The 12,433-nt window shown below is 41.1% G+C and overlaps 1 protein-coding gene across 11 annotated transcripts in view; it reads right to left on the bottom strand.

Annotated features, from left to right (window-relative positions):
* Window positions 1-12,433, bottom strand: part of LOC136431977 (uncharacterized) — a 116,981-nt gene that overhangs the window by 7,999 nt on the left and 96,549 nt on the right. For 8 of the 11 annotated variants that reach the window (XM_066422997.1, XM_066422989.1, XM_066423005.1 and 5 more), the window contains 2 exons: window positions 929-1,233; window positions 161-352 (listed from right to left, as the gene is read on the bottom strand). In XM_066422997.1, the coding sequence (XP_066279094.1) occupies window positions 161-352; window positions 929-1,233 (497 nt within the window). Of the gene's footprint in view, window positions 1-160; window positions 353-928; window positions 1,234-2,559; window positions 2,723-6,604; window positions 6,683-9,260; window positions 9,408-12,433 lie in introns of those variants that run through there. The other 3 variants (XM_066423065.1, XM_066423051.1, XM_066423058.1) reach the window with 3 other exon arrangements.

Below are 12,433 nucleotides of genomic sequence, written 5' to 3'. Positions count from 1 at the left end.
ATCACAGACTGTTATCTGTCCTTACATCTACAGGGTGTCTGATCAGCCTTTGTGTCAGGGGTATCAAACAATATCCTTCAACTGTCACTTTAATCAATGTCTTCCGGTAGCTTGACGTCAAACATACAACCATTTATCTGCTTCAAGGAATTGTACTTACTTCATCAAGGCGTCCCACCAGAGTTCTTTCAGCTCAGGCGTGCTGAAGGTTGCCACGGTATTCGTCGTCGGCCATCCGATGACAAAAGACTTGTCTAACGTTTTTGTCGTTTCGCAGACCTCATCGAGGCACGTGGCGAGCCACATCTCGCTGAGACGTACTCTGTGCTTCAGTTTAAATGTGTTTGCTGACCTGGAACCACAAACAAAGACAGCGTTGTTACTTTAGATGTTTTCCCCTCTTTATGTTTTTTTAAGAAGATTTTATTTCAAAAGTTCAAGTCACTTTACTAGTGATATTTTCTAAGGGATTCTTTTTTGCCAAAAAAGTGAAGAGGACAAAAATTATAAATTTCTAAAGGAGTAATTAATCAACATACACAAAAAGGCAGGCGGTGAGGATTCAAGAAGAGTTTATATCTTTTTAGCACTATCAATAAAACATCAGGCACTGCTGTAAATACTTTTCCCAAATTTCATGAATACCTCCATAAAAATATCACTGTTTTTATCCAAACATTTCTAACAGGCTCTTTCTTAACAAAGAAGCACAAAAAGCAGTTTCATCATTTTGCAAATTTCAATGTTCATTCCACTATTCTTTCATTCAAAGAACACCAGCACAGCATTACGTAGTACATTGTACTAAGTACATAATAGTCACAGGTGCAAAGTACACATTCATAGGCTGCAGTTCTGTTATATTCTGCTAGGAGCTCTCCTAGCTTGCCAACAATGATACAGTTGGATACAGAACACTGACACTTACTTTGGCTTTGCCACCAGCACAATGTCGCTGAAGAGGAAGAGATATCTGTCCTGTGTCTGTAGAGCCTGTGTGAGCTGGACAGGGCCCTCCATGATGTACTGCCTGTTGATGGCATTGTTGTTGGTTCCCAGTCTCTGTCTGGACACGGGGCTGGTTTCCACAGGAGAGACCCTGCCGCTGCTGGGAAGGCTGGAGGGGCTAAGTAGGGATCCTGAGGAGGAGATTTTGCGGCCTCCTCCTGTAAGGTGCCCCTGGATAACATGAGCCGGAGCCGACTTACGCCGCATCAGGCGAGATCTGGGCTTCTGTAGAAACACAAGACACACAACTCTGTTAACACGTGAAAGTTTTTTTGTTTTTTTTTCAAAAGTCCCGTACAAATTTCACACTACAAGAATGTGTTCTAGAAGCTTTTCAAGCCAGCCACGTTCAGCTTGAATGAAATATGGAAGTAAAGAGTGTGTTTTGGATATTTCTTATACAACAACTAAACACAGATGCACCTGCTTAGAACAAAGCCTTTGTCAGTAATGCTCTCACAATGTGACTCCGCAAGATGGGTAAAACATTTGCATTCACCAAAAATAATGAAACAACTGTATACAAAAGAAACAAGCAGATAACAAGCTCTAATCATAACAAGGAAAAAACAACATTTTTGTGCCTAATGAAGAGGCAAAAATGCAGCAGGTGAGGGCAGTGACATCCTCAACCCGCCTGTATACAAAACATGCCGGCACGGGCCGTACCACTGTTTGCGTGAGAAGGGACAAAGGAATCGCTGAAAACAACACACCAATAAACAGTGCACATTCGTAAAGTGGACCGTTTAACTTCAACACCTGCACCTTTGAACTGTTTTTCACCGCAGATACGACATGTATTGTACTGTGGGACAAGGTACCTACTTACAACACCAATAAACACAAATTTGAACACAGGCTTCACACCTGCAGACACGGGCATGAAAGAGAATACTAACCATGTGCAGAAAGCACATTTTGTTTTCCTTCAGGCTATGTTATGGTAGAGGCTTCCTCTAACACACAAAACATGTTATTCTTGGCAAAAGTTTTCAGTTATCTGTTTTCTGACAGCACAATTTAATTCACAATTCCCGGAGCTTTCACCATAAAACAGACTGCCCTTGCTAAAGTTTTCAAACAAAAAAGTTGTGAGATTCCAACTGGGAAGGTTGTTCCGAGAAGGTTAGCAGAAGTGTTGTCTACGGCACATCCACGCATATTTCAGAATTTTATCTGGTCTATCATGGAATACCACCAACTTCCCCTGCATGCAGAGGAAGCACAGAGACAGGGAGTCTGCTGGCCTGGAGCAGTGTCCGGGCCGTAGCCTGACCACAGGCTCCACTCTGTCGGCAGACTCATCAGCAGGAATTTGTAACAATGTTGCACGATAAACCACCAACCGGAATTTAGAGGTGACTGACCTCCGTTAATATGTACCCGATGGTGACCAAAAACCTCCTGCTCATACTCTTTCTTATACCCATGTGGAACATACTAAGAGAAAATCTGTAGGGACACGACAAATACTGTTCCTTTCAAAGCACGCGAAGTACATGGGTGGCAAGGCACTACATGTATCATCACACAAGCCGAATTTCATACCTTAGTGATTGTAGGACCGTCCCACTGAAACTTACACATCGTGCTTCTCCTTGCTGCTGCCCTATGCTGATGTTACAGTAACACCTCTCACACTGCTAGTGATCTGGACCTCAGACAGTTCTTATAAGACTTCCTTACTCTCCTATCTTTGGAGCTGTCTGATCTGCCACCTTCCCTGTCTACCAGCGGACGCTAAAGTGACAGGTAAGGACACAGCTAAATTCTGAAGTGACAGCCTGAAGCAAAAGATCTGTTCTGTCACATGCGACCCTGCACGTAGTCCAAGGGGAAAATACTTCATATCTTAGCAAAACAAATACTAACCTATACAATGTAATCATCTGGTCATAACCTTTAGTTAGCAAACACACTCTCACATGTAATGCTAATACTTAAGCGCTCATTGACCTGTTTAACTGTAACTGCTTCTCAAAATACTTTTCAAGGTAACACGACAGCCTAGATGGAGGCCACCATTTTAATGTACATCCAACAGGGCTCAATCAATCCTATATCTATCTCACCTGTATCCCTATTTCCTTGGTCAAAAAGTTTTGACATTGATGCATAAAACTTACTTATACTAGACCATCAACTGACCCTGCAAATACTGATCTTCTAATAAAAAACCCTCAACAGTTTAGCGTAAAGTTTTCACCTTAGTGTTTAAGTTAGAATGTTTACACTGACAGTGAACTGATTAGGGCAGGTCCCCCCACTGAGATAACCAGATTCTCCTCCTCACATGCAGAGGCAAATTAGGTAAGACAGGCTGGCCAAAGGTCAAGTCAATGGTTCATTCAACTGGAACAGGATTGCATAAGAGCTTGTGCTACCCTAAGTAGGTATTTTCTTATATGCATAACATGGGCCATCCACTAGAAATAACATTGCAAAATTGTACTAAGGGGAAAACCTTAGGAATGCAAAGATAGCTATAGAACTACATTGTAGGCTAACAATTTTTTTAGTTTGTACATGTACTATCAAAGCCATCAAATTTTTCAAACAGGGTATATAGATCATTAAATAAGAAATATTCTTAATGATAACAATCACTTTGATACCTAAGTTTTACCGCTGGAATGTTGGACTCCAGAACAAACAGATGAGCTTGAACATGAAGGTTGGCACGTACGACTTCCGAACTGGCGATGCCCTGTGTTTTCCTTTAAGTGGTATTTTACATGTCAGCTGTTTCTTTGTTTCCTTGCCAAACACACCTGATTCTGTGCACAGGAATGACCCTCTTTACTTATTGATCAACAAGTGGACGACTACAGGATTCTCTTTCAGACCGGCTTTTAACAACATAAAGAGTGGATCAACCACACTGAAGTACGCAAAAACCTTCAATTACACACAGAAACCTGCCATTACAAACTGCACAACAGTCCCTTTTCCAGGTTACCAAGGTATACAGGTATGTCTTAATACATGCCTGCACAAGACATTGAGTTGTATAAGGACTGCCTCTTACAACATGGATTAGAAGGCGGTGTCTTGGCTGCAGGTGGTCAAGTAAAAGACCAGCACTTTTACATTGTGAAATTTGTTTGGTGAGATGCCTTTTAGGAGGGCTGGAAAGGGGTTTTAGGAACATTCTGAGTGAAACCTGAAGACAGAATTTGACCATGAAGGTTGCTCATCAACAAACCACTAATTGAAGACCTTGTATGAAAGTTTCGGAAGTGGTATATTTCGTAGCCAGGAAGGGAGGGGTAATGGGATCCAATTATGAAAATTCCATGCAGTGAGAGTTCTTTCTCTTGCCATGTTTGTTTTCTATACTCTTGAGATTGAAGAAGCTTCAAGACCTTGATGCAGAAAACAATGGGACGAACTTTGCCATCTCATGACATTTCACCTTAGGCAAACTTGGGGTGGGCCAGTTTGTTGATTACGAACAAAGTGCAACTGGTATCATGTTTTGCAATATATTGGCTGATATTTGATGTTTACGAATAGTTGGTAGATATATCGGAATTACCTTATTACTAGTATATTGGAAGTAAATGTATTACTTGTACAGCTAGAGAAAATGTCCTGTCTTCCTCAATCTTTTGTATGCAAAGAATATCAATCACACGTACCACTTTGATAAATAAAAAAAGACAAATAATGTAGGCATACCTTTCACTTTCCCAGTCACGATTGAACACCTGTATTTCTAGCTTACCTGAGCCATTTGAATGCTAAAAATGTGGCTGATCATTCAAAAAAGTTTTTTGGCAACACGCCGAAGAATAAATCACCTTTCCTGGCCTTTACATTGCCGTGCTCGCTGTCAAAGGTGAAGATTTCTCATTCTTTAACTGGCTTAACCACAGGTAATTGCGTAATCACAGTTTGATTGATAGATTCATACGTCAGCATGTGCATCCAAATGTTACTGATCTGATCAGACCAGAGATATGTCACAGAAACAATGTCAACTCTTGTGAGGTTTGACTTCATGTGTCTATCACCAGCGCTCAAACTGAGATGTATATCGAACTGGGTCAATAAAGGGGGCAGAATAATCATAATTTGAAACTTGAGTAGGACTGGTCCGAGTTGGAGGTATGTTAGATATCCAGTCCCCCCCTGGGCATCTTAGGGACAAAACTTAATTACCCCAGTTGTCGTGTGCCCCAATCGATCAACCCAAGCTTACTGTAAGGCATGGCGTGCAATTATATTCACACACACATCTGCCCACAATTTTGAAGAATAAAAGCACAATTGTGGACAAAACTTCCTCAAAACCTGTCTGCTTCCTCATACAGACATAAAGCAAGTACTGGTTGCCTCATTTCTTACAATACGATGACAGTAGTTAGTATTTTTAACGTAACTCAATGCCAAGTCTGCCTTCCCACTAACACAAGCTAACAGCCTTGGTAATTGAAATGAAAAGGAACCAAAATGCAAACACATGTCTGTAAGCTTCAGTATTCGTACCATATGGGTAAAGCATTCAAGGAGGGATGACGTACATAGTGACACTACTCTGTCACCTCAAGGTGAATAATCAGGACACCCTCTAACCTCCTTCAAGGCTATCAAAACAATATCAGTCAGGCCTTGAGATTTTATTCCTTTTAGATGACAGGTACACTGGAACTTGAAGCACCGGCCTACAAAGTTCTTCTCTGTCAGACAGTATGGCAGTTAGTCAACAAACTAGTTGGCACTTGTTTCTAGCTATGTACTGTTACTTGGTTCTTCCAAAATAAGGAATTCAAAGCATAATCTGACCGACATGTCCGGTAATATATACAGCAGAGGAAATATACTAACAAATATCCTAAACCACTACCTTCCCTCAACCTTGGCAGGAACATTGTTAAGTGACGTTGACTTATGACGTGTTGGATATTTCTCTATCAGAATTTGTAAACAAAGCAGAAGTAATCATAAGTAATGGCAGGATAACATGTACCACTTTATATTTGGAACAAATTTCCCAGAAATTGTATCATTTGCTGGCAGGAAGTCAATAAAATGTTCCTGTTTACTAACTTTATTTGTGTTATGCTTGATTTAAAGTCTTCTGTTCTCAGAAAAAGTTCTACATTAATTTCTCCCTTTGAAACAGAATTCACAGCTAAATGACATCAACTTCTGCCCAGTCCATTTTGATAAAAAGCTTCTGTCCTCTGTCACTCTCAAGTAGCTGAACTAACCGTGGCTCTGCAGACATCTGGGGGACTGAGAATGGTTGGGAGGTCTTTTGCACATGACCCTGAACTTGTGAAAGCGGCCAAATGAAACAGCCTTCTATCACATTAGAAGCTGGCACACAGCAGCACTGACGGCACAGCCTGGGATCAAACCCTCCTAGTGAGGACTTAGCATGCCGGCTCAGACTTTCCACTTAGGCCTAATACTTCTTCATTATAACTTTCAAGATCTGTTACAGAGATATGTGTTATATTTAGCCACCACTAAAACCAGTAATGCAACTACAAGCTGTGCAAAAAAGTACAAATTTGTAGCCTATGAAACATTTTTCAATCTTCTAAAACAGAACTTGGGAATCAACAGGATATAAAAAACCTACCCGTCTGTGTTGTACGTCCATTTTCTCCAAGAGCCTCATGTTTGCAAGGACATGTATACTGACAGGTCCGGCCAGAGGGAAGCGCACAGCTCAACTGGACTAAGGCTCGGTTTACTTCTCCTGCGGCTGAGCCATGCGCAGTGATTGGAGCAGCGATAACCTTTCAGGGGGGGACTTCCTACGGAGGCTCCGCCAATCACAGGGCACTGACAGAAAGCCTTGAATTTGTGGCAGAATTACCATAATAGAGAAGGAAGTTCCTCCGGGCAGGAGTCTTCCCAGTGAATCATTGTGGGCCTGCACGTGCCCGGGCCCACAGAGGGGACTTTCTAAAAACCCACCTTGTGCCGTCAGACTTGTCTTTTCAAACTGATATCTTAACTTTCAAAGGCTGGTCCATTTCATAAATTCTGGATCAGTCAGAAATCTTTTTTTTAAACGATGGAGGTTGACAAAGCAAAAGTTTTTTCAATGGTGCTCATTCAGGTAAGGAATCTAAATAGTACCAACGAATGCTTCTCCAGTTTTCCCCCCTTGCCTTCTATTATCTCTTTCTTCAGAACAAGAGCTGAAACTCAAGATATTGGCTTGACCCAGTCAATAGTTGGCTCCAGTTTGAGCCTCTAATCTCCCAGTCGTACATTTTTAGAGGCAGAAGAAAAGCAGCTGCCGTGACTGCTCAACAAGCTCATAACACTTCCTGACACAACAAATAATACAAATGATGGGAAAACTTACTAGCTATTTGGAACGATATCCATCTTCATAAAGAGCTATACAGTTCATTTTTTTCCATTCTTAAGGGCTGATGAAAAAGTGTCAAGACTACTTATGACACATCAAAAGTTAATAAATGTGCTACAATTCCCTGCTGTGTTAACAAATTTGGAATGTCAGTGACTCTGCCAAGTAAGCAAAAGTTCATGTGTAGTATAGTGTCTTTAAGAACTGCACAGGTGCTGCTTTTCCGCACCCATAATTCTTTTCCTTGTGAGTCGTGCCCCACAATTCTCGCTGTTGACACCAAAGAACCACTGGAACACAGCCATTTTTTTAGTGGTTAACCAACGATGCAGTACTAGTGCACATTGCACCATCACAACCAACACAACCATAACATCCTGAGTTCTAGTTCATTTCCTTACTTCTTTGTATGCGTGATTAGGTTGAAATTCCTGGATTTTGTTGTTGTTCGTGTCATTGTGTGGCATTCCGCACGTGCCCTAACACTCTTGTCTGGTACCTACCCAGCTTTGAAAAGGTGAACAAACAAATGCCCAACCCACTCTGCAAGAGGTTTCCACATGGTTTCCTGTGTTTGCGTTCTTCAGCACGTTCAAAGACATTTGCGCACACTCTACACACCAGACATTATGCTTCTGTTTGTCATACAAATATGCATAATACTGAATTTTTTAGCAAAAGTATTGGTATTCTCAATTATTTTTGAAAGTTTATCATCGTTAATGACTTTTTTGAGTGAAAAGTAAAAGTTTTTAAACCACAATGTTCCCATTCAATTGTTGAGGTATAAATATATTGCGTCACATCGCAATACAGGAAGTTCCCTCTCGTTGACTACGTCACAGGAAAAGCCAGAACTTGACATTCTTGAGTTTGTTTGGTTCTCACAGTCATAGCCTTTCAGTTTTCCAGACTGTAAACTGTTTGGAACATTGTCGATAGAAAAATTTTGCCAAGTTTTACTAACGATGTGGAAGCATAACAAGTCAGCCATTTGTAACGGACAATCAGGTAGTTTTAAGTCATCAAATGATGGCTCAGTTTAATTATCCATCATTCTTCCCACTTCCGGTGTGATAATGAAAGTAATTAATGGGATCCTTGCTACCACATATCAAGAACTGTCACTGGCTTACATACAACAGGACACCCCGCTCTGTACTAAGTGCAAACAAAAATGTTGGTAGTACAAAAATTCTCCTCCACAATTCAAACATGGAAAGCCACACGGGTCATCCTTTGTGAATATTTCTGATCCCCTTTAAACATGTGTTCCCAAGCATGCCAAACAAATTCTGAAATGGCTAAAACTCAAATTCTCTCAATAATCTCTTATGCTCCCATGTAAAAGGATACTATAGTTGTCACCATACACTTGTACATGTATTGTGATAATACCAGCGCAAACACATTTTTTGGAAAGAAGTCCCTTACTACAGTTAACAGGTGTTCTGTCTAATATGTGATCATGCATCATAAACAGCAGTGGGTTTCACGACAGCTCCATAGTTGACTTCGGTTGTAAAAAAAGAAGGTCAACATAACCAACTTTGCACGCATGATAGAAATTGGGACATGCCGTCATAAACCGTAGTGTACAACACTGTCAGCACAAACACTTGGCGTACTGGAAAAACAGGCCACAGAAAGGTACTAACCACACAAAGACCACTTTCCTCTTCATAACTACCAACAAAGTCCACCCATTCATGACAGCATTATGTTAGCAAGTAACTAAGCAAGCCCCCATGTGAAAAAGAAGTTCCCTCCGACTCCCGTCAACTGTCAGCTATCCCTTGTGCACAGCAGATATCGCTACCATAGCCCTAAAGCAATGCCTCCCCCAATACACCCTTCTGTCGGCACGAGTTACAGAAAGCTCTCAGCCAATGTGAAACACAGTTCCACTCACCATAACTCCCATGTATATTTCATCTGCAGGTTAGTTCCAGGACAAGACAAAATCAGGTCTGTCCCTTCCACGGCCCGGATCAGAAGTGCGGGCGCCTCCCCGGTGACTCGCACGCTGCACTTTGTCACTCCTCCCCTATGACTAACCCGTCCAGCACTCCGGGGCAGGCAAATGTAAATAAAGACCCAACCCCAGCTCATTAGCATATACCTGACAGGAGGTGGTACAAAGAACAACCAGTGATTTGGTACGCATAGCGGACATGCAGTCACCGTGGGGTCGGAAGCGTTTGTACATGCTAAGTCCCCTTCCTTTCACCCATGGGACAGCTGCTTAGAATATAGTTTGTTTTGCAGCAGTTTCCACACTGGAAGTGGACTTTCACAGCACTTCTGACCAATGAGAACACTTGACACACTTTTGATGGCTCAGTTTTCATCAATTTGCCTGTCAAACCAATTTCTACTGGACAGATGTTAATGCCTAGTTGGAATTGTTCATTCTGTTTATCCAAACTTTTGTTATTTCTAATATCCCTTCAAACATCGGACTTCCGGACACTAATATTGACCCATTCCGGATTATTCAAACAATTTCTGACTCCACGCCTTTCGACGGGCCTTAATTTTCCACTCAGTTAGCCAACATCTGAAACAGTGTTCAACTTCCTGGCAACAATTGTAACGATATTCCTTCCTTCCTCTCACCTGGTCTGTAGAGATCCTCGGATGATGACTTCCTGTTACAGTTCTAAGTCAGTGACATTCCACAGGTAAATGTATAGGACACTTCCTGGCAATCTCGCACTGTAATATCCTGTAATTTCATTTTCCTCCCAGATTCTTGAACCCCTTTTACAGAATTTCTGACATTTCTTACTCAATGAAAAGATATGTGTCAATACTTTCTAATTCTTGGGGCAAATACCTGTCTGACTCAACTATATGATGAGTTTTCCTTAAGGTGTGAAGTTGCACGTACGGCAGATAGCAAGAATCTGAGCCGTCTGCAAATAATCTGGCAGTTTACATAGCACCTGTAACTGGCTTCTTCTACTCTCCTATTTCAACACTCATCACTAAGGTGTAAGAAACACCTGCAGGGGAAAGGGTGGAGTCCCACTTTTTAATTACTAATTTTTCCAGGTCACAAAGCTATAGTATAAGATTTGCTAGTGGCCCTAACTTCCTGGGTAATCCTAATATAATTAAGTCATTCTTTCTTTTTTTACTTCTTTTCTTCACTGCGAGTCAAGAGGTTAGGGTTACAGGTGATTCATTCCTTATTCACTCTTCCTGAAACTTGCCCAGAAATGTGATCTTGGCGATTCATAAGAAGGAATCCACATATTTTGAATTCGTCTGCACATGATACATTCGGAGGGGGTGGGGCAGGGTCCGCTGAGTATCTATGGTCTCTTGTCTCCGTTCTACTGTGTTTCAACTGAAGGTATTAGTACAGTAACTCATATCAGCAAATTCAGGTCTTTTACATTAAATCTCAAAACTGTCAGGTAAGACTTGAAAGGAATTTTCATCTGAATTTCAATGTTTTAATGGGTGGATTCAAATTCTGTGGCACTGGCTGAAACAAGACCAGAAGCTTATGATAACATTTCCAGTAAAATTTAGGCCAACTCATTTCACATTCCACCCCAGACAGAGAGGTAATCCTCCAGCGAGATAACAGACCTGGACTTTTCTTCCTTTAGCTTTTGAGTCAACATGTTGCTAGGGGAAGGAATGTGTCATTTTGTGATAGCTCCTGCGGCTCATAAGCTACGATCCTCTCTAGTTTCATCTACACCAGGCTCCTACAACATATTTAGATCTGTCTCTCATAGCTGGTTCACCTGGTAAAGTGCATCTATGTAATCCAAACAAACTATGACAGAGTCGTACAATAAACAAACCAATTACTGTGGTAAATGATAGACAACTACAAAACGAAACATCCTTCCCATGACTCACATCGGCCCAGGGGCAGTGTGCTCGTTTACGACAACAACAAATTTGTAAAAACAGTAATTATTTTGCCATAAAGACAACTGTGACGTGAAATCCATCTCATCCCACCGGAAGCAAACCTGGTGTCAATGAACTCTGTTGATACGAGTTCAGTGACCAGCCATGGTCATACAGTTGACCTTTAAATCTTCAGTAGGATTCTGAAGAATCTTGTTAGACAATTTACAAAAATGCTGCACATGGTTTTCATTTATTATGTCTTAAAGTGACAGTTTACAATTTGAAATAAAAGATTACTTAAATGGCTAACACTCATTACTGTAGTATCAAGACTATTGGTTGAAAATCATGAGAGAAAATCTGATCCTAGAATAATTTTCTTTCTCTATCCAATTCAACAACCTGTTAGTGTTATGAACTTCCACAACGTCTTGATACGGTCATTTCTTTGGAAGTGCGTTTTGAGCATGGTTTGTTCATCAACAAGTTTTAATGACCATGATCTAATTGACCTTGAGTGAAGGTCCATGCCTGGCAAAGGCGTCATGTCTGACACTAGAGATCATCCTCAGGATGTAAAACGTAATGAATACGTCTGAAGAAGCAGCCTTCATAGTTGGCGGAACACACACGCAATGTTTTCCATACAGGTATGACCTAGATTTTCCAGCGGAATACACACAGGGAAAACGAGATTGCTTTCTATATATAGTCATATCTTCATACTTGACTGGATAATTCCTTCAGAAAATGCAAAAACATCGGGATAGGGAGTAGTGCTCCAGGCTGAGAAAAGATGTGAAGGAGCAAGTCAGGTGTGTATCTTAAAATCAGTTTACATCTTTACCCAGTCTTAAACATGAACAGTTCAATCATTGAAATCAAATCCAAAATCAAAATATTGAAATCAAAGTAAGTCAATGTTATCTAAACTTTTGCTGGTTACAACAAACGAATGAACTGAACAGCCACTTGTTTTCCTCAACATTTCATCCTGACACCTGCCCTTTTCAAAGGTGACAACAGCGCCGATAAATCATTTCCAACTGAACAGAGTCACGACAGTCACTCACATAGGTTCTGCAGACCGAAGGTGACTCCCAAACACTCTCCGGGTGGCCTAAACTGCGTCACGACTTTGTTAAAAATAAAGGTTGGAGTCTAAAACTGAGTTTCAGACTAAAAGTAAAACTGTGTTGGCTCCCT

Source organism: Branchiostoma lanceolatum, chromosome 1, assembly GCF_035083965.1.
Source record: "Branchiostoma lanceolatum isolate klBraLanc5 chromosome 1, klBraLanc5.hap2, whole genome shotgun sequence".
Taxonomy (NCBI): Eukaryota; Metazoa; Chordata; class Leptocardii; order Amphioxiformes; family Branchiostomatidae; genus Branchiostoma; species Branchiostoma lanceolatum.
The sequence above is the reverse complement of the archived record's forward strand: the minus strand, read 5'-3'. Positions and strand labels throughout refer to the sequence as shown.